The 22,361-nt window shown below is 35.3% G+C and overlaps 1 protein-coding gene across 1 annotated transcript in view; it reads right to left on the bottom strand.

Annotated features, from left to right (window-relative positions):
• Positions 1–7,765: 7,765 nt before the first annotated feature.
• The window catches only part of LOC148954737 (glucose dehydrogenase [FAD, quinone]-like), a 92,479-nt gene continuing 77,883 nt past the window's right edge, over positions 7,766–22,361 (bottom strand). Inside the window, exons 4-6 of the mRNA XM_089086483.1 lie at positions 20,599–20,883; positions 15,013–15,216; positions 7,766–12,477 (exon numbers count right to left, since the gene is read on the bottom strand). Coding sequence (XP_088942609.1) covers positions 12,139–12,477; positions 15,013–15,216; positions 20,599–20,883 — 828 coding nt within the window. The 3' untranslated portion in view covers positions 7,766–12,138. The remainder of the gene's footprint in view (positions 12,478–15,012; positions 15,217–20,598; positions 20,884–22,361) is intronic.

Genomic DNA, 22,361 nt, shown 5'->3' with positions numbered 1-22,361 from the left:
AATAAAACAAAAATTTTGAAGAGGATACAGAAGCAGTAGACCTCCTTTGAAAGAAAATAAATTTTGGAACTCAATCAAAATATCAATTTTTCTGTTATTTGCTCCCCATTTCCAAGAGATATTCCTTCGTTTGGCCCTATTGAAGCTTTTACTGACTTAAAAATCAGTAGCTACCATCTAATTATGATATGTAATCCCAAGAAAGTTATATTTAAATTTCAAAAATTCTTTAAATACTTTTTTTTATTATTTATTATTGTACAATTTAAAAATTACAAACGTATGTTCATTGAAGAGCATGCTAGTGAACATACGTGTCTCATGCCCAAGAAAAGATCGTGCATGCGTTCCAGATGACACTTTTACTAACTTAAAAGATTAGCTGCAACCTTTTTCCCATAACGATGTGCCATCTCCAGAGAATTATGTTTGAATTCCCTGTATTCCTCAAAAATTTATTTTTTTAGTTTTATCTTTCACTCTAAATTTTATTTTGATTTTGTGCGTTTTCCAGTTTTAGCCTTAGGTAAAGCTATTTTTTATTTTATTTTCAACGTATGCTCATACAGACGGATACCCATGAGCGTTTGCTCGTTTGCATTTTAATGTATTAGATTACTTTAAAGGCTATTTTGTTCGCTTTGAGATGGTAGTTGGGATACTTCTTAAACTAACCTTCTTTTCGAGTTTTCCAATATTTAATTTTTCATTTTTGATAGTTTTACACAATACAACGGAAAATTTTTAGTACTGTATTCGTAAAAATAACCATTTACTTTTTGTCGACGGATATCAGACAAAGATCCATCCTGCCCAGCATGAATTAGCTTACCTTAAAGGCTAAAATAGCTTAATATTTTTCGAAGTAAAACGACCACATTTGTTCACCTAGGGTAGTAGGGATATTTCCTAAATTAACTCTCTTTTTGATTTTTCTAATATTTAATTTTTAAGTTTATTTGACGTAATACATTAAATTAGGTATTTTTTTTTATAAGATTACTGCCTTTCTATGTCGAACGAATAAACGTTGAATCAAGGATAAGTTCTTTTATTAGACAGTGAAAACAGATGCAAAGGTCTGTATATTTCGACCACATGTATAGCGATCGTCATCATAGAAATACTAAAACATTAAAATTCAAAACTAATATATTTATACAAAACAAAATAATAACTTCCAGTTCATTCACTAGATTTGACTGAGAGAGTTCAATAACAATGTTCATCCAAATCTGCATTAGAAATTCAGCTTACACTAAGAAATTCGACAATATTAAAGAAAAAATTTACAACTCAAGACTTTGGATAAGTTTAATAAGATATTTTAATAAGTTTATTCTATTAAGTTAATTAAATCTAAAATTTTGAATAACCTCTCTTTTAAAGGAAAAAATGGACTGATTTTAGTTCATTTTAAACTTAGACGACAGCTTTAACTTTTTTTTGGCTGTGTTGTAAATTTTCCATGCCACCTTAGCCACCTTATCTTCTCCTGCTTCCATTTGTTTTCGTGGGAAAAAAGTTGAATCACATGACTCAGATTCTTTCACTCTGTGTAGCTCTCTTTTTAGTTTTATTTGTATATTTTGTATTATGAGCAAAATACTAAATATTGAAGAAAAATTATCTTAAATTAAATGTACAAGTGCTAATTTAATAATAATAATAATAATAATATATTGCGAAAACAGGCTTGCGCCTCTATCTACAAAAATTTAAATAATCAAATGCTTTTTCACTATAATGATTGTCAATCTTGTTCTTAAATGCATTGACTGAATCGGAGATGACAGTGTCTGGTGGTAGTGCGTTCCACTCGGAGACAATGCGGATGCTGAATGCCCATCTACCAACATCTCTTCAGAAACGGTCTTCAGTTAGCTTAAACTCGTGACCTCTCAGGTTATTATTCTTGAATGTTATTACCTCTTCTGGAGGGATGTTGTCGTAGTATATGTTGCATATTTTGTATACTTCAATAAGATCTCGTCTCAAAAATCGGTTCGAGAGGCCTGGGAGCGACAGTTTTTTCAAACGGTCTTGGTATGATAAGTTTCTAAGTGATGGAACGAATTTAGTAGCCCTTCCTTTGGATTTTTTCTATTGCATTGCTGTCTTTTTGAAAAAATGGTCTGGTTTTGTATGACCGTACTCGATCATTGGTCTCACTAACGATTTGAAGAGTATAGAAAACAGTGTTGAGTCAGTAAGAGAGAAATTTCTTCGAATAATTCCCAAGACTTTTGATGACTTAGAGATGATTGACTCGTAGTGCTTGGGGAAAGTCACGTCACTGTCTATTTTCACTCCCAAGTCTCGCGCTTCTTCTTGTATAGGTATCTGTTGTCCTTCAAAGCAGTGGTGCCGAGAAATGTGTTTTGGGCCTAGCCGAAAGTGACAACTTTTTTCTATATTCACTTTCATGCTCCATTTTTTCATCCACTCTGCTATTTTGTTTAAGTCTTGCTGTAGTATTTCTGTATCTCTAAAGCTTGTTATTGCACGAAAGATTTTCGTGTCATCTGCATAAGGCAGTATCTCAGAATCAATGTTATTTGGGAGATCCTTTATGTAAATATTGAATAGTAGAGGCCCCAGAACACTACCTTGAACTACTCCACTTGTGACTTTCGTCTCATTGCTGCTAAGATATCCCTCCAGTCTCACCCGCTGAGATCTTCCTTTCAGAAAGTTGAGATCCCCCTTTAGAGTAGTATCGCGCACACCGATAGACTGTAGTTTTTGAAGAAGTTGACTTTGTGAGACTTTATCAAAGGCTTTTCTGAGATCTAAGTATAAAATATCTACCTGCATCCCACTATCCATATATTTTCTCCAGCTGTTTGTAGCGACAAGTAGCTGGCTTTCTGCTGATCTTTTCTCGAGAAATCCAAACTGTGCAGGTGAAATGAGGCTTCTTTTGAGTAGGTACTGTAATATATTATCCTGGAGTAAAGATTCTAGCATTTTGCATGTGATACAGGTTAAACTGATAGGTCTGTAGTTACTTGGATTTGATTTGCTTCCTCTTTTGAAGAGGGGTATCACCGTTGCTTGCTTCCATGCATCAGGCAGGTTCCCTGTTTGTAGCGACTTGACAAAAATGTAGTACAATGGTGGTGCAATTTCTTGTGCCAGCTCTTTGAGTACTATAGGATGTAGGTCATCTGGACCTTCTGATTTGTAAGGGTTAAGATATTTTAGTTTTTTGTAGACCATTTGTATTGTCAGTTCTATTTCTTCAAATTTGCCTGTGACTAGTCCTCTTGACTTTCATCTTTGTCACTCTCTGTTGTGAAAACTGTGGAAAACTGCTGATTTAGTAGGTTGGCTTTAGCTATTGAGTTATTGAGCTATTGAGCTATTGAGTCACTGATTGTTAAATTTGTTGCTGAGTTTCTAAGATTGAGAATAACCGGCTGTTCTTTTCTTTTTGAATTCAAGAAGTTCCAAAACGCTTTGGGGTTGATCTTTGAGTTTTCGGCTACTTTCCTCTCTTTTACGCTTGCTTCTTGTCTAGTGGCTTTCCTCACTTAGTTGGCGATTCTGCGATAATTTCTACGATTACTTTTGGTATCAGTCTGCTTGAGCGTCTCCCAGGCTTGCCGCTTGGTTTTTATTAGGTCAAGGATCTCTCGTTTTAGAGGCAGTCGTTTTAATATTTTGAATATTGGTACATACTTCTTTGTGAGGTCTATGATTACGGATGCAACTTTCTGGCATGCCATCTACTAGATCTGTGTTGTTTAGTATTTCAGTCCAGTTGAGAACTTCTAGCTCCGTTCGCATGGCATTGTAACCACCTTTTGAATACATCCACCTCTCTTTTTTTCTGATAGTTTCGCAACTTACAATCACCTCTAAGTAAATTGTAGCGTGGTCCGATTTTCCAACGGGAGGACCTATAGTAAGTTCTTTTATTAGTTCCGTATTACTGCATAGGACTAGGTCCAGTAGTGTTGGCTTATCGCTTCCTCGGATTCTTGTTGGTTTTTTAATAAGCTGTTCTAGGTAATTATCGTTCACTACCTTCAGAAATTCCCTCTGTGAGGGTGATCCGCTATGCTCTAGGAGGTGTGGAAGGTCCGAATCTATGTAAGGGCAATTGAAATCTCCAATGATGAGAGTTGGTTCTGTTAATCTTTGACATATAGCGTGAATATCTTCAAAGATAATCCTTTCTGCAGAAAAAGCGCACTCTATCCCTCCCTCACCTAATGCCTCACCTAGGTACGTAAATGAACAGGGTAAGACCTTAAGGCAATCTTCCTTGTAATGTCAAAGTCATACGATTTCCAATTACCTTTCTCGTTTTCCTTATAACACACATCTTTTTGGGTTTTGAAGAAATTGTCACCCACTGTCTCACCTCTAACAAAATTCTGCGCCCGTCCATGATCACCTCTGTATGCAATAGGACGCAATAATGTAATTTCTATCTGCTTTTTACCGATGTTTTGATCATCTCCGTATGATCAATTCTTACCGTCAATGCTCACCTCCGTATGCCATAGAACACAATGATATAATTTATATCTACTTTTTACCGATGTTTTAATCACCTGCGTATGATCACTTTTTAGAGTCCATGCTCACCTCCGTATGCAATAGGACGCCATGATATAATATATATCTGCTTTTTACCGATGTTTTGATCACCTCCGTATGATCAATTTTTACCGTCCATGCTCACCTCCGTATGCAATAGAACACAATAACATAATTTTTATCTGCTTTTAACCGATGTTTTGATCACCTCCGTATGACCACTTTTTACCGTCCATGCTCACCTCCGTATGTAATAGGACGCAATGATATAATTTCTATCTGCTCTTTACCGATGTTTTCCACGCACGGATTGAAGAAATACGGAAGAAGAAAATATATTAAAATCTCAAAGAAAAGACCACACAGTTAGAAAAACTATGTAAAGGAAAAATAGTAAATACAGGACAACAATCATTAAATATGTTTAAAAGTGCTGTATTTTAACTTTTTTGAAGTTTCAAGTGTTGATTATCATTTCAGCCTCTTAGGAACAGGAAATATAGTTAAACGGCTAAAAAAAGAAAAGAAAAAAACGAAGCTGCTAGCTTCTGTGGTTGTAGCTCAGAGCTATAAAATATATAATTTTTGGAAACTTGCGAAACAGTTACACCATCCTTTATTGGAAAGGACGGGGTCCAGAGGTTAATACTCTAGTTATCAGAGAACGGACCTGTTGTTAGTCACAGGAAATGTCTTCTCAATGTCCAAGCTAGATCGATGTCGAAAATTGCTTACGAGTTCTGTTGAGTCGAGCAAGCTGGTTTTAGTTGGACCCATTCAATAGTTAGTTAAATATTCATGACTCAACAAATAGAGGAAAAGGCCATTGAGTTTCAAAACAGTTCACAACAGTAATGTGCCAGGGATGTAAGGTGGCCTCAGAACTTTTCAACGGCGTTTTAGACTGTGTTAAAACTAAAAGTAATTACCTTCTGTCTCATTCTTTGACTCCAGCTTGACTATTGTGTCATATCTGAAGCTGACTTTGCTGATAATTTTGGCATTCCGGTTGACTCCATAGAGCAACTGCTGGAAGTGCTTTAAAATTCAACAGAAGAAGCGCCAGACATTGAACTAAAATAAAACTATAACCATTGCCATTAAACCGTCTTCCATTGCTACTTTTTTTTTGGTTAGCCTAAACAACACCATTAGCACTGGCAATCTTCAAAATTTTACCCACCTGAGCTCCACAATTTCTTCAGTTTACTCGCTTCATTTTGTGAGCTGAAGGCATGAATATCTAAGGCTTCTCCTAACATAAACAGACTGAATTGATGCAATTGGCAAAAGCCAAAAATCTGCAATGTAGACAAACTGCGGAGTTTTGTCATCCTCGTCGGGTTTGTGACACCATGTGGAGACAAGAAGTGGCATAAGTACCAGCAGCAACTCTCCAGACCATCGATGTGTTTCGGCCAGAGTCTTATGAGAATAGAAGGCTTGCGTTGGTACAACTTCATTATAACCGAAAAATGATCCGGCTAACTAAGCAAGCTCGGTTTTCGACCCAAATAACCAAACGAATATTACCTTGGTTTGGGAATCCATTTCAAATATCTCGTACCAAAACACCGACTAACAATTACTATTTACTACCTTAGAACTATCAAAGCCGGTTGGAATTGACATTAGGGTTTGCTGAATAAATGACACAACAGCCACTTTGAGAGATAACAAACATCAGAATGAACAAAAGACAAGCGCTCACCATGAACCCAAGCAAATAAATCAGCAGACGGCATTCTACACTGAGGAGTCACAGCCTAGGTATATATATGTTACCGTGAATGTCCAAAATTTCTTGAATGTCGACAATCACCGGTGAATTTGCGAAATACCTTTTTTTTTCCTTGGATTTAATTAGTGTTGCCAGTCAACTTTTTCAGTTTAATGCAACGTTTGATGATGACAGGTTAGGTTTAGTTAAGTTTTTTAAACCATTTCTGATATTTATAGCCAAATTTAATCTAATCTAAATTAACATAACCTAACTTTTACCATCATAGCTTGCGTAGAACTGAAAAAGCTGGCTCGCAAAGCTAATTGAATCCAAGCAGAAAAAAGTAATTTCAGACATTTACCGGTGAATGTCGATATTAAACAGATTTCCACGAATGTCTGCGGCGCTGTGATGTGTCTCATTTCTAGAACAAACGTGAATGACTATATTATATACCTACACTGTGCTGGGGAGTGTCCAACAGGAGATGCAAGTCACACAAGTCAGTTGAAGCTATCAGGTAATCGGTCCGGTAAAACAGGGATAGTTAACCCCCCCTCTATCCCTGAAAACAACAAATTTGCGGTTTTCATTATATTTTCTGTTTCTCCTATAAAACTCATGTTTTTGGGATTGCACAAAACTCATTACCCCGCCCTCTGAAGCAAATTCATGCATACGCCAAAACCCTCTCCACATGCAACGGGATACAACGACCGACATTCTAAGCAATGGTGAAAGGATAGCTCTTGGAAAAGGTCCTATTTTTTCAGGGGCGAATCTCCAAAATTTTTATTTGGGGAGAGGGGGCAAGAGGGGTCCATATCAGGGTGGTCAATGGGTATGGGATATATAATAATTTTGCCTTTTTCACATTATTGGGGGGAGGAGGTAGCTGCCTCCCCCCCAAATGACGCCCCTGCTTTTATTTTAGGGGCATTTAACAGTTTGGTTTTTATTTATGTTAGTGGTTGTTTTTTAAGGTCCTTTTTGTTTTTGCACAGAGGGCGGTCGAGCACAGGTCTCGGACGAAATATTTGCATTTTATTTTCACTTGCAGTAAATATCCTCGTATTTACTTCTTTTTATATTTTTTTTCTTATCGTGATAGAACCTTATCATTTGTTATCACTAACAACTTTGTCACTAATTCATGGGAAATGCGTTGTTAAAAAAGACCGCAAAGTGAAAATAAAAGAAGAATAGTAAATACAGGATATAAATCATAGAAAATCTTGTAAATGTGATAGATTTCTCGTTGGCTCAAATTTAAATGCTTATTTGGCAAGCCTTTCGGCAAAAGCCACGCCTTTTAGCTCTTGAAATATGTACCGATTAAAACGTCAAACAATATAACTGCTCATGCAACGATACCTAATTTACACGGAAAAACCCTGCCAATAATTATTTTCTCAGTTGTGTTAATAACAACACAGATGTTTCTCTATTGTGTTCAAACCTTTTCGAGCAATTATAAAGAAAACTTGTAAACAAAATTCACATTTTTATTTTTCAGCTGAAGAAAATATCACGCAATAAATAAATACTATAAATATTGGCACATCACATTGAGAAAACAACCCCGAGGCTACTAATAGCCAAAGATTAAGAGCGCGTCTACGATTAAATTTAAGAGCGGCGTTTTCTGGAAAACAGAGAAACCCAACCATTCAATGAACACCTTGATCGGGTGTGGTATAAGTCACCCTTTTTGGGTATTCTTTGATTCTCCCCGGTTTTGATCTCTTCTTCCAGAAAAAGCCAAATAATGACACACTCTAATTTATATATGGTCAGGATTACCAGAATTTAGTGCAAAGAAACTAAACAACCCATACCAAGACTTTCCCCGTTTTTCCAAGAATGAAGACAAAAAAATAACTTTGAAAGATAGCTAGAAATTGTTCGCCAAGACCACAAAAATGATTCTTTTTATTTTATTTGTTTTATTTACCAAGTATTATGAACACTAAGCCTTGTGTCAAAAATTTCACTAAGATCTTAAAATAAATACACAAATAACTAGGATGAAAAAACATATTTATGGGGTAGGTGTGTATAATAGAATCTCCCTGGATTTTTTTTATTTTAAATTTTGGCAGAACAAATTTCTTTTTCTTAACTTGTAAATTAAGATATATTTGACTTTTTCTTAATACATAATAAAGTCTAGACCCGTGTTCAAGGCACGTAAACTGTTTTTTTTAGAGAGGGGACCCCTATCGAGCATTGTTTGGGGGGGGGGAGAGGAGACATAGAAAAGTAATGACAATTTAAAGAAGAAGCATATTTTTAATTCTTCTTTTGAAGAATAAGAAATCTGATTTTGCATATCTATAACATGTGCAGAGAGAATCAATTTTGTGACAAAGTTAAATCAATCAAAGGTGTTCTTATTTTACACTAGACATAAATGCATGAATTATAGCTGTTCTTAGCCCAATTCACTCATTGAGAATAAAACCCTTCATAATCCATCCGAAAAATATGTCTGAAAGATTACAGGATTGACATAGAAAGATGTTTAGGTGTAACAAAAAGACATCTTCTATTTCTCAAAGGAAACACCCTGAACGATAAATTATTTGTTTAATTTAGGTAGGAAGCTGTTACACAAATTAGAAGAAAAAGAGAGAAGTTTATGACAATTCAGTTGTAAGAAATGTGCTTCTATTTCATTAGTTGGCTTCCGTGATGTATTTCCGCAAGCCAATTACACTGTTACCTAAGCGTACTCTTGAAAGAAAAGCCAATAACTCCACATTCTAAAAACCTGATTGGCTCCTGTGTGAAATTTTAAGTCCGTTAAAAGAAAGGAAAGCACCTGATTGGCTCTTGTGTGAAATTTTAAGTCCGTTAAAAGAAAGGAAAGCACCTGATTGGTTCTACTGTGCGAAATTAAAAAAAAAAGGAAAAGTTTTCCAATCATAAAATTCTTCTTATACTTAGTCCATTTGTTTGTCTGTGGTTTAACCTTCATAAAAGTTTAAAATTTCAGAACATATAAAATATTCGATATAGACTTTATGAAACATATTCCTAGGTAATTGTTTTTTACTATGCTCACCATGTATTGCCACTAAATATGTTAAGCTTCGTGTGTACCATCAAAGAGGGGCCAGGAGATAGTACACTTCCCCCCCCCCCTCGAGAGCCACGATGAAACTGAAAAATTCTATCATAATAATAAATAGTAAATACTCGCGTTTCAATCCTAGTAAAAACAACCGAATGGTATTAGCTCCCCCACCCTGAGAAATTTTTTTGTCGGCAATCTTACTAGGTTTATTACGAAAGGATTGTAAAACCACTTTTTTTTCATAAATTTTAACTTATTTTAAGAAAGTGTATAATGCTTCTAAATATTGCAGATTCGGAAATAAACATAATAATTATAGTGAATTTTAAAATCTATGGAAAGGAAAATTAGGAATATATTATGTTTTTCCTTAGGCGTATATTCACAAATTTTATTACTAGCAGCTTAGTAGATAATAATAAAAAATGATTGAAGTGTTGCAAGAAATTTTATGTTGATATAAAATTTTTATATTGATAATTGGAAAAATTAAAATTTAAGAAACATGACAGTAACTTAACAGCTTAATTTGAAAGCATTTGATAGCTCAAAATACAAGAAAATTTTCTTATTAACTATTTGCTTATTTCTACACACAGAAACGCAGTATAACTCCTTGAATATAAAACTTGAAAAGAATGAAATGTTCATAAGATATAATGCTGATATAAAATTTTGAAGCGTTACAAACAGCTTTTTAATTGTTATGTCTAAAATTGAAAATAATTTGTTTTAAAGATACTTCTAACTAACGATTTTTTTCTAAATGAGGATTCGCAACAAACCAGACGTCAGAATTATACTAGTAATACTTTCTAATAAAACATTTTGTTGATTGACTTCCTATAATAAAAGAGAGTTCTAGGATATTTTCCAAGGTCAACAAGTCAGAGGTCTAGAAATGTCCCCCTATGTTTTTGCCTACCATTCTAGACTTTGAAAGATACTCGTTTTTGTTATTTCAACTGAGCAAAAAACAAATCACAAACCCCCCCCCCCCTAGATGAATGCAGTAATGTGGCTCCGCCACAAAACAAACAAAGATGAGCGTCATTAAAAAGCCGACAGCCATCAGAAGCGTCGTCACAATTTGTTATTACACAAAATTAATAATTTCACTCATCAAAAAATTGTGGCTGAACTAGAAATGACTTTATTTGACTAACTTAAATAATAGCTTCAAAGCAATATCTTAAATAAAACACATTTTATCGTAATGTCATACATCCTGTGATATATGCCATAATTGTCCATTCAACATAATCCATACAACTACATAAATTTGATATAAAGGTTTTTCAGTTCTAGACGGTCTAAATTGTACTTTGAATTAAGAACGAAAAACCAATTACTCTATCGAACAAGTTTAAGTAATTATTATCTAACAAATTATTTGAATAAGACGATTGGTTTCAATATTTTCATGTGGTTTCTTCTGACCTTATTTGAAGAGGTCCTAATTTGTTTTTCTTCTGTAAGATTACTAAAAAGAATGATTTTTGGATACCCTGATTAATCCCTTTTCTTTCATCTACTGTAATGCGAAAGTGAAAAAGAAAGAAATAAGATAATAACAACTAATATTTAGGTTTTTACACCTAGTCCTATGACTTGGACGGGTAAAGCTAGATAGCTTTTTTTTTTGAAGGATGAACTTGAGTTGCCTTGTATATCTAGTTGACAATACTCTTTGACACATTCCGTAAGAATGACAGATTAATGTGGCAGTTAGACATTAGAAGATATTACAGTTTTGAGCCACATCCTTGGGGTGTATCGATAATGTCAGTTAAAACACTAATGAATGAGCAATGATCAGGAATTATTCGAGGATCAACACAAATTTCACAGGAGAGTGGAACACTGGAAATTGTGTTTTGGCTTTTTAACTTCGCTAAGGTATATTTATTTTTATAAGAAAATAGATTTTTAGTCATTCAAGATGTGGTTAAATGATTTAAATTCTTGAGCTGCCCCTTCAAGGACAAGAAAAAGAATGACAAATTTTGAAATACAACAAAAGTTTATAAATATCCTGAGAAAATGTCGCATAGCACCTTTTAAATTATTACAGCCCAGTTGTGAAATGTATGTTTTTTAATATATAAGAAGAAGCTGAAAAATATATTACAAGGGTTTTATATTTACAGTATCCACTGGATGGGATACGATGTTAATCTGTAGATTTCCATGGAATTTGGACTGTCAAACGCTACCCATTGAACTATTTCTATTTCAACTATCTCATTACTTCTCTTTCAACTATTTCTAAGTGCTAAAGAACTCCAGTCCTTTTCCACAATAATTCCTTATAAAGGAGCATCTTTCACAGAAAAGCCTCATTGCCTTCAAAAATCTCCATTCAACCAAGACCTTCGCCACTTGGCACATTTCCGGCTGCGGAACTCATGAAAAGTGATTTACAAACCACATCACACTAATTAAGGCAATCTTCTATCACCTCAAACGGAAAATTAAAAAGCGCATTTTTGTGAAGACCACTCACAAACCTTCACACCGTTGAGACTATTTTAGTTACTTAAAATAGGGCGCAAGCTACATGTGTCCCAAATATGATAATAAGGCTGTCTCTATCTTATCTGGAGAAACTGCATTTGATTGAAACGTTGGTATTCAGCACTGCTTTCTTTGTCAGCATTAAATTGGCCGGAATGAGGTATTGATATCGATATCGATTTAAATTTTGCACTAAAAACGCATATCGAAAGTTGATAATTTCAGCACCTAGAAGCTGTATCAGAAAGTCACTTATTGTGTATACGCACTATCTCTTATAATCACCGTTTAACCAATATTCCTTAATCAAATCCGAGCCTTTTTCACCAATCATAATCGTAGGTGCGTTCGTATTTCCACTTACCACATTTGGCATAATTGAGGCATCAATCACTCTTAGCCCTTGAATGCCATAGACCCTTAATTGAGGGTCTACTACTGCTGTTTTGTCCCATTTCGGACCCATCTTAGCAGTACCGGCTGGGTGATAAATGGTTGATGAGTAGTGCCTTGTACAACATGCCCAATAATCATCTGTCCAGAGAGGGAGGTGTTCACAGCCGGGGAAAGGTTTTGCGTAAAATTTTGTGCCGAACTTTTTGAATGCCTGAAACAGAAAATAAATGAACAAAAGAAGCAACATACTAATCAAAAGATAATATAAATTCAAAATCCCGGGTTGCTCGTTCAATGTTCTCTAGATTTTGTGAATATATTCTCTGGGTTCGAATTAGGACCCGGAAATGCATACATACCTAGAAAGTTTAGAGTAAACAGTACAGACCGCTTATAAGAGTGGAAACTGGCACTATTGTTGACTTAAAAAAATCCACGCCATCTAAGTTTTGGTGTTTCTTGACCGGTTTTTGGGGGGTATAATACTTAGGTAAAATTCGTGTAATTAGGGAAATTGGCATAAGTAGTATAGCAATAAGTTTCTGATATCAATCTCTAAGAAATCATTCCTACTAAGCTTATAAAAAGGCCAAGAAACGCCAAACGCTAGATAGCGTTAGTGTTTTTTGGCAAAACTGGTGCCAGTTTCAACTCTCATAATTTGATCGTACTCTTTACCCTGGAGTTTATGTAATTACTAAGTAAAGGTTGTCCTACTAACTCAATTTAGAGTTCGATCCGTCTCAGCTGTAAATTTTAAGTTGAATTGTCTTTTTTGTTGTGATATGCTCTGAATCGTGATGCTTGTTTTTTGTGTTTTTTGCTTTTCGTAATTTGTTTTTCGATAACACGTGTGAGTGTTTCCAGTTAGACATCCCTTTTTTATTTTTTTGTCAGCTCTCTTCTTTTTCTACTTTTTCAGACCCATTTTGTTTCATTTTGTATGCATAGAGGGCATAAATTATTATTAATAGTGTTATAGTCAAACAATCAACAAAATGAGGTTCAACAGATTTCACAAAAGTACTGAGAAATATTTGAACAATAAAAAGACTTTGAATAATTTATATTGCCGTTTCTGAAAGGTAAAATTATTTACGTATTTTCTGCCAAAATTGTAATAAATCAGCAGACTCTCAAGGGAAGAATTACCCTATGGTAAGGGCATATTACCCTATGGTAAGAACGTAAGGTTTGAACCTGCCACCACCTCCCATGCCAAGAAAAAAATAAGTCCTCTTGAGTTTTATCAACTGACATAAATCGTAGTTCCAGAAGACAATAGCCCTCCCTCTTCCTCTCACCAATGACAAACTTGGGTAAGGTCCAGAGGAGGAGCTCCCTGGAATAAGTAAGAACAATTAGCCATACGAATTTCTGCTAATTAAGTTTGCTGTTAATTTTTTAGTGTAGAGCTGGCCAACTGCCAACTAATAAAGACTCGTAAATAAGAGTTTCTGGGCCAAGTCTTTATTAATCTGCACAATTATGTTTTCATACTTGTATATTAAGTGTAATGAAATGTTCAATGGTACTTATTTCTCTTTTCTTTTTCTAAGAATTTTTACCAGAATTTGATGGATCCCTGCATACAAGTTTGGTTAAGAGTTGTCAGAAAAGGTACAATACAAAAATAATCTACAGTTTTTTTGCCCAGAAAAGGAATATGAGATATGTGGAAAAGTTTAAAAAAAAAACAAAAGACTTAAGGACTACTCCAAAAGGAGTTGCTGCTTAGAGCCAGCCTAGTATCGGTGGCCAAGCAAGGGAATTTTTATATAAAGTTTCCTTTTCTTGCTGAAAAATTCATTGAAACGATAACTATTATTTCCTGAATATATAAATAATGACCAATTTGAATATAAAATTAAATTAAAAATTCAACAGCTTTAAATTTTTAAAAATTCAAAAAAATTAAATCTTTAAATATTCAGGGTCATAGTTATGCATCATAGTTTTCCTGACCTTGCTCTGTTTAGAACATTTAGGAGTTTGGGACATTTCTGACTGGACATTATGACGGAGTTTGGGACAGTATGACATTTATAAGTATGGGACATTTAAGACATTATTTTTAAAATAAAATGTACCTGTTTGTGACTAAAATATTTGGTTCAAATATATTTATTGAGACCAAAGGCCCTGAATAAAGTTTTTTCCTTGTGAAAAAGTCTCAGTTTGAGATCAATGTTGATGGAGCTGAGGATCTTTTCCGTTCGATGAGACCATATTGCTCTGTCAAAATTTATTCATAGCGAATCGAACGTATAAGAAATCTACGGTACTAATTCCCATAAAGGCTGCTTGGCCTGTTAAGCAGGATAAAGACAAAAGAATAATTATCTAGTTCAGAGAATAAAACTATTTTAATGGAATTTATACAACAAAAATTATAATTTGTTTGATTAGAAGTAAAAAAATGTGGAAGATTAACGAACCGAGGGAGGGGCTATCATCATGGAGCTGAGAAAAAGTAAAGCATGCACACAACATATTAAAAAATGATTTAAGATTAAGCAATGTATAGCTCCTGAATGATTACTATCTTGAATGATGTTTTTTCCGTTTTTTATTTATTGTATGTTATTTTTGTGTTTTAAAACTCAGTTGTGTAATAAACTTCTATTAGTGGGAAATCGGAAACCATTTCTTCTATGAATGACAGCCCTAGAGGCAAATATATATAAAAAAAAAATTGACTTGGCTTTGTTCCAATAAGTCACCCTTAAATAGTCAAATTCTTTACCTGCGTTTCAGCTAAAGCTAGGCCAATCTTCACTCCTTCAACTAAGACTCTGACGTCTTGATCATCTACCAAATAATTAGGGATAATAATAGGTTTGTCATAAGGACTGTCTGATCGCAGTCGTATGTAACCATTTGACCTAGGACGTAATAACATGGGAACCACAGACCATGTATCTCTGAATGATATAGGTGCAAAGTAATCCTGCAAAAAAGGTTGAACAAATATTAAATATGCTAGTATAAAAGGATTTTTAGATCTAGCTCAAAGTCAAGACGGGAGTTCATGAAAATATAGGAGAACAGAGGGCAATCGTTTTCTCAATATTTTATAAAGATAAAACATTTTTCCCAATTTTTGGGTATTGCAACCCCAATTGGGGTATTGCAACGCCTTGTTTGATGAATAAGTTTTTCAAAAAAAAGTAGGCCTACAGCTCCATTAAGCCAAAAATGAGCAGAAATAAAGTCACATAATCTTCCAAGCGTACTACCACAATTCACTATCAATAAATAAATGAAATTCAATGCGTTCTCAAGACCAGAAAATAATTTGCACTTTACTGGAAACAAAAGTAAAACAATGAACGTCGATTGTCAAGCTATTAAACATATACCGATATTTATTCCATAGGTTTTTACAATTTTTATTTATTAAAGTAAAAAAAGTGAAAACATTTAAAAAGTATCTATTTTTTCAGTTGTGTACAAATTATGTTGTGGTTTTGAGAAGGCATGGGGGTTATCAGCACCATTCATGTTAATTTTCGCTCTTCCGGAATGTTGATCCACCCTGAATACATAGTTATATGCTCTTTGGATTATCGCAAACAAAATGGCCATCTCACAATTTCGATTGGATGCGTTTAGGGATAAGATGATATCAAGGAGGTGGGGGGCTAGTTTCCCTCCATCACTTTTGACTCTTAAAAGGGAACTATAACTACATATCATAGGCAGCGCAATCGCGCTGCCTAAGTAAAGAACGATGTTGGCACAATGTATTATTATAATTTTTTTCTTCTTCTTCTTCCATACCAGGGCACTTCGTATTGAAGGAGTTGTCTTAGAAACTTCGAAAAGCGCTCATTCGATTGGAAATTGGAGTGGCTTGTGCCCTTTTTAATTGTCGAAAGTGATGGGAGGCAACTAACACCCCATCCACGCCCTCAATTTCCCCAAACACATCCAATCAAAATTTTTAGATAGCCATTTTGTTCAGCGTAGTTGATTTCCAGATAGAAAATGTATTTTTGAGGAAGATACTCCCCCACAACCCTCAGGGAAAGTATCTTAAGTTATGCCCTGATAAGAACAATGTTGGCACAATGTATTATTTATTATTTTTTCCCTTTAGACAAGGGCACTTCGTATCAAAAAGTTGTCGTAGAAACTTCGAAAAGGGCTCATTCAATTCCAAATTGGAGTGGCTTGTGCCCTTTTTAATAGTTGAAAGTGATTGGAAGGCAACTAACACACCTTCCACGCCCACCATTTCCCCAAACACATCCAATAAAAATTTTGAGATAGCCATTTTTGTTCAGCGTAGTTGATTTACAGATAGAAATAATGTTTTTGAGGACGACACTCCCCCACGGCCCTCAGGGAAAGGGTTGTAAGTTATGCCCTGGGGGCATATAAGGTTTTATAGAAAGCGTTGTCATAGAAACTTCAAAAAAGGCTCATTCGATTGGAAATTCAAAGGGCTAGTGCCCTTTTTAATAGTCGAAAGTGATTGGAGGGCAAAAAAAACCCTCTCACGCCCAGCTTTTCTCCAAACAGATCCAATCAAAATTTTAAGCTATCTATTATGTTCAATGTAGTTTTAAGTTATGTAAATTAGGTCTTTTAGGATGACAACCCCCCCCCCCACCGCAGACCTCAGGGCAAGGGTTGTAATTTATGCCCTGGGGGCATAGAAGGTGTTTATAGAACGCGTTGTTGTAAACACTTCAAAAGGGCTCATTCGATTGGAAATGGAAATGGCTAGTGCCCTTTTTAATAGTCGAAAGTGACTGGAAGGCAACTAACACCCCTTCCACGCCCCTAATTTTTCCAAAAACATCCAATCAAAATTTTGAGATAGCCATTTTGTTCCACGCAGTTTAAAGCTCAGGAAATTATACCTTTGAGCAGGATACTCCCCCCACAGTCTTCAGAGCAAGGGTTGTAAGTTATGACCTGGGGGCATATATGGTTTTTATTGAAATCTTTGTCGTAGAAACTTGAAAAAACGCTCATTCGATTGGAAATTCAAAGGGCTAGTGCTCTTTTTAATAGTCGAAAGTGATTTGAGGGCAACTAATCCCCCTCTCACGCCCACCTTTTCCCCAAACACATCCAATCAAAATTTTTAGATAGCCATTTTATTCAACGTAGTTGAAAGTTTCGGAGGTTAGGTCTTTAAGTATGACAACCCTTCCTCCAAGGCCCCCAGGGCAAGGGTTGTAAGTTATGTCCTGGGGGCATATAAGATTTTTTATAGAAAGCGATGTTGTAGAAACTTCAAAAAGGGCTTATTCAATTAGAAATTGAAAGGGCTAGTGCCCTTTTTAATAGTCAAAAGTGACTGAAGGGCAACTAACCTCTCTCACGGCCACCATTTTCCCAAACACATCCAATCAAAATTTTAAGATATCCATTTTGTTCAATGTAGTTGAAAGTTAAGGAAATTAGGTTTTTTAGGATAATAACCCCCTCAGAGCCCTCAGTGCAAGGGTTGTAAGTTATGACCTGGGGGCATATAAGGTTTATATAGAATGTTGTTGTAGAAATTTCAAAAATGGCTCATTTGATGGGAAATTGAAATTGCCCTTTTTAATAGTCGAAAGTGAGTGGAGAGTATTTAACCCCCCTCTCACGCCCACCGTTTCCCCAAAAACATTCAAGCAAAGTTTAGAGAGAGCCATTTTGTTCAACGTAGTTGAAAGTTCTGAAATTATGTACTTAAGGATGACAAAACCCCCAGAGCTCCCAGGGCAAAGATTGTAAGTTATGCCCTGGGGGCATATAAGGTTTTTATAGATAGATATGAATGTGCATTGTCAATTTAATATATATATATACTGATATTTAGTAATCAAAATGTTAATATTATTTGATTTATTAAAGTTAGAAATGTAAAAACATTTATTTTTGTTCAGTAAAGCGCAAATTATGTTCTGACCTTGGGAAGGCATAGGGGTTTGGAGCCCAACTTATGTTAATTTCTCCTCGTTTTGAGTTTGAATCGGTTATTTATTGTAATTTCTGTTCGTTTTGGGTTTCAATTATTTATCGATGCTGATTTGTGGTAGTTTCACGCTTCGTAGAGTATTTAATTTTATTTTTGCTCATTTTTGTTTAATGGAGTTCTTTACTTTTCTTTGAAAAACTTATTTTGTGGAAAAAGTTTTTTTTAATTAATTTACAATCAAATGAGCCACATACAAAGTTCATATGACCACTCATTCTGTAAAAAAATTAATACGCCCCCAGGGTATAACTAACAACTCTTTCCCCCAGATTCTAGGGGTGTGTGTCAATCCCAACAGCCTTGTTGTGTGATCTTTGAACTGTTTTTTGAAAAAATGGCTATTTTGAAATTTTTATCAGACGCATTTCAGGAAACATGACGTGCGAGGCAGGGGGGGGGGCTGCCCTCCAATCATTTTGAATCTTAAAAAAGGGCACTAGAACTTTTGATTACCATCCAATGAGCCCCTCTGAAGTTAAATAATTAAATGTTCAAATAGGGATCAAATCCTTTTAATAGACAGTAATTTTCACAAACAGTGATAAAATTTCACAAAAAATATTAGATATATTTCACAAAAAAAAATACTAGATATTTCGGTCACATATGCAGTTACCGTCATCAGTAGTAGAATTACTGATGACGGTCACTGCATATGTGACCGGAATATCTAGTAATTTTTGTGAAATTTTATCACTGTTTGTGGGATCAACCCTATTTGAACTTTTATTTATTTAACGTCATGGAAAGGCAGTGTGGTCTCCGAAATTACCCCTCTGAACTTTATACGACCACTCTTTCTGTAAAAACCTTGCATGCCCCCAGGGCATAACTTGCAAACCTTGCCCTTAGGGCTGTGGGGGAGGGGTCGTCTTCTTCAAAGAAATAATTTCTGGACCTTTCAACTATGCTGAACAAAATTACTATCTCATAATTTTAATTGGATGTGTTTAGGGGAATGATGTGCGTGAAGGAGGGAGGGGCTGGTTGGCCATCAATCACTTCCAACTATTAAAAAGGGCACTAGCCCTTTCAATTTTCAATCCAATGAACCTGTTTTAGAGTTTCTACGACCACTCCTTCTATAAAAAGTGCCCTGGTATATTAAAAAAATAATAATAATACATTGTGCCCATATCGCTCTTTACATAGAAAATATTAAAACGTTGGTCTTTAATAAACTACTCGTAATGCCCTTACTAAAGAACATGGAATTTCAATCAGACAAAACTCAGGTGCGTGCACATGAGCACAGTAGACACATTGGCACCAAAACTATTAACACTACTGAAAGCATGGGCGCACGTAGCTTCTTCTCTAGGGTTAGGCGGCAGCTGATTCTTTGATGAAGGGCGGGGGGCTGAAGTTGTATTAGCAGTTCACAAAACCTTACATTGCGAGCAAGTTCTATCATAACTATGAAATCTTTGTTAATGAGTAATGACCAAAAACCATCAACAAGATTCAGCATTAGTCAATCTTCTTGGATTAGAACTTAATCTTTCCAAGACATTATGGATAATTGCTTCTTGTTTGACTTTTATTCTGTCATTCCAGCAGTTTATTTCCAGCTTTTTCAACTATCTACCTTTTATTAACTGCTTTTTAGCCATCTACCGTTTTTCAACTGCTTTTTCAACCATCTGATTTTTCAACCATCTGCTTTTTAACCCATATCTAGCATAAATTTAAAGTTCTAGTGGGGGCAGCTGCCCCCCTCTCCCCCCACCCCATCCGTACGCCCATGACTAGAAACATTGAAGTGTTTCTAGCAAAAAAATTTAAATAAGCTAAATCTGAATCCCATAAAGTTTTGATTAGAATTGGGCACAATAGGCACATAGGCACGAAAACTACTAAAAATTCTGAAAGTGCAGTTTCTAGTAGAAAATTAAAAAAAGAGCTAAATTTTAATTCTATCAAATTTGGATTTTAATTGGTCTAAGTTTCAACCTAAAAAAATTTCGAACGTGCGTAGATTATCTTGTTTTTAAACCTCTTAATGAACATAAGCCTAGTGGGGCTAAGGCAGTCAGTGGGGGGTCCAGGGGGGCCCCTAACGTAGTCTAAAGGAGTTTAGTTAACTTAATTAACGCAAGATTGCTTTACCGTATTAGAAAGGACTACCACCAATATTTAAAACTGTATATTTAACAACATATCCTTCAAAAGAGAAAGCTTTTATTTATTGTAATCGAAATTTCACCAGCCAGGGAAATGAATTTTTCAATCTTTACCAAAATCTAACCAAATATTCTCCGCCATTTTTTTTTTTTTTTAATTCAGCCTCGTTTCCGAGCAAAATTTGACTCTTTTCAGAGCCTAGCTTAAGAGAAACAGTTAGGGCCTTACATTCCATGTCCTTTCTGACTGCCCATGTATCCACCTCACTTGCGCCCCTCCATCAGATGCAGGTGTGCCTGACACAAAATGAAACTCAATATCTGGATAATCATCTGTTTGGTTTTCAAATTTTGTCTTGACCCAAGCCAATCCCTCAACACCTCCAGGCACTGATAGTGGTCCAGAAGAGAACAACTGATAACGCAAAATAGATGGTAAATTTTCAAATCTGGATTGTACCATTGAAACTGGTTGATCAATGAGAAAGGTCATCCAACCAGCCGCTATGTGGTCCTGGAACAGGAATGGAAATTAAATTTTCTCTTTCACCACACATGTAAATAAGGTACAACTTCGCTATTAAAATACAATTTGCGGGAACAAAATCAAGGAGAAATCGCAAAAGTTGGCGATCGTAATAAACGAACTTTTTGAATATGGAACTGATCAGTTTTATTAGCTTAAGACTTGATTGATGGAATGTATGGGACTAGTTACATCATGATGTAAATAATGCAACTTATTGTGCTCAATACAATTATATTGATGTAAACTTTAGTCAATAAAATTTAAGTCAACGTAGTGCTAACTCTGACTGAAGAACAATTTTGTATCCCATGGAGTTTTTTGCTCATTTATTACTAAAGGATTGCCGCAAATTCTTCTCTGTTGCGTTGGTTTTGTGTTTTCAGTAAAGGGCTAGTTTTTTCAAAATTCTACGAATATCGGGAGATATACCGAGCCGGTTAATCTGAAACAGTTTTTCGACAGTGAATTACATAAACTAGGAAGGAATGTATTTTTTATTTTATTTTAGGTTTCTATATGAAGCTAAGAGAGGAAAGGAAATAATAAAAGAAAAATAGAATAAAAAAAGGGTGAGAAAACGAGGATTTTGTCACAGTCTCTGTGAGTCTCTGTTCGCATCTTGTTGAGTAAACTCCAAAAGGTTAGATTTTTGTTGTTTTTTCTTTTTTGTTTAGCACTGAGGACGACTTGGCGGAGGTCCTTGTCGAAATATATGTGAGTTCTTCGTCTTCATGTTTTGCCACTGGCTGACAAAATCCTCGTTTTCTCACTTTTTTTATTTTTCTCTTATTATTTCCTTTCCTCTCTTAGCTTCATATGTCTTGTATAGCCAATGTGGTCTGAGAATGTATTTTAGGTTTCAACTTCGCTCTTTATTTTCATCAAAAGAACTTTGTGTTTTAAAAGTTAATTGACTTCAGAGGATCGCCAAATTGGATTTGAATTAATTAGTTTATTGATTCAAGTCAATAGAATGTAATAAAAATGATAATAAACCCCAAAAGAAAGCAGAGCTCGTATTTACTGGGAGGGGGGGTAACAGACATAAGAGTCATGTTATGTTTATGCTTATGGGCAGCCAAGGCAGTTGTCCCGGGCACCATGGCTTTGGGGTACCGCGGCTGGGGAATTTCCCCCTTTGATACAATTTTTTACTTTGATTCAGCTGTTTTGCTTATATTTGAGTCGAGAGGGGGGGCACTAATTTTGCCCCGAGTACCATCAACCCTAGGATCGGCTCTGCAAATGCGTTAGAGAAGCAGACCACATAAAACAGACCACAAAACTAGAAAATGATAGTCGACAAGGAAAGAAAAAAAGTAATGCTGGGTAAGCAGTGTAAAGAAGGTTTCCTCGAAATGGGCAAATAAACCAAAACAATACTACATATGGCTTATGCACCATCATCAAAGCTCGTTAAATAATATATAACATATTCTTCTCCAAATGATACTGGTTATGTC

Source organism: Artemia sp. Qi Xiang Cuo, chromosome 3 (genome assembly GCF_049724085.1).
Source record: "Artemia sp. Qi Xiang Cuo chromosome 3, ASM4972408v1, whole genome shotgun sequence".
NCBI lineage: Eukaryota > Metazoa > Arthropoda > Branchiopoda > Anostraca > Artemiidae > Artemia > Artemia sp. Qi Xiang Cuo.
Note: the sequence above shows the minus strand (reverse complement) of the source record. Positions and strands in the feature narration are given on the sequence as shown.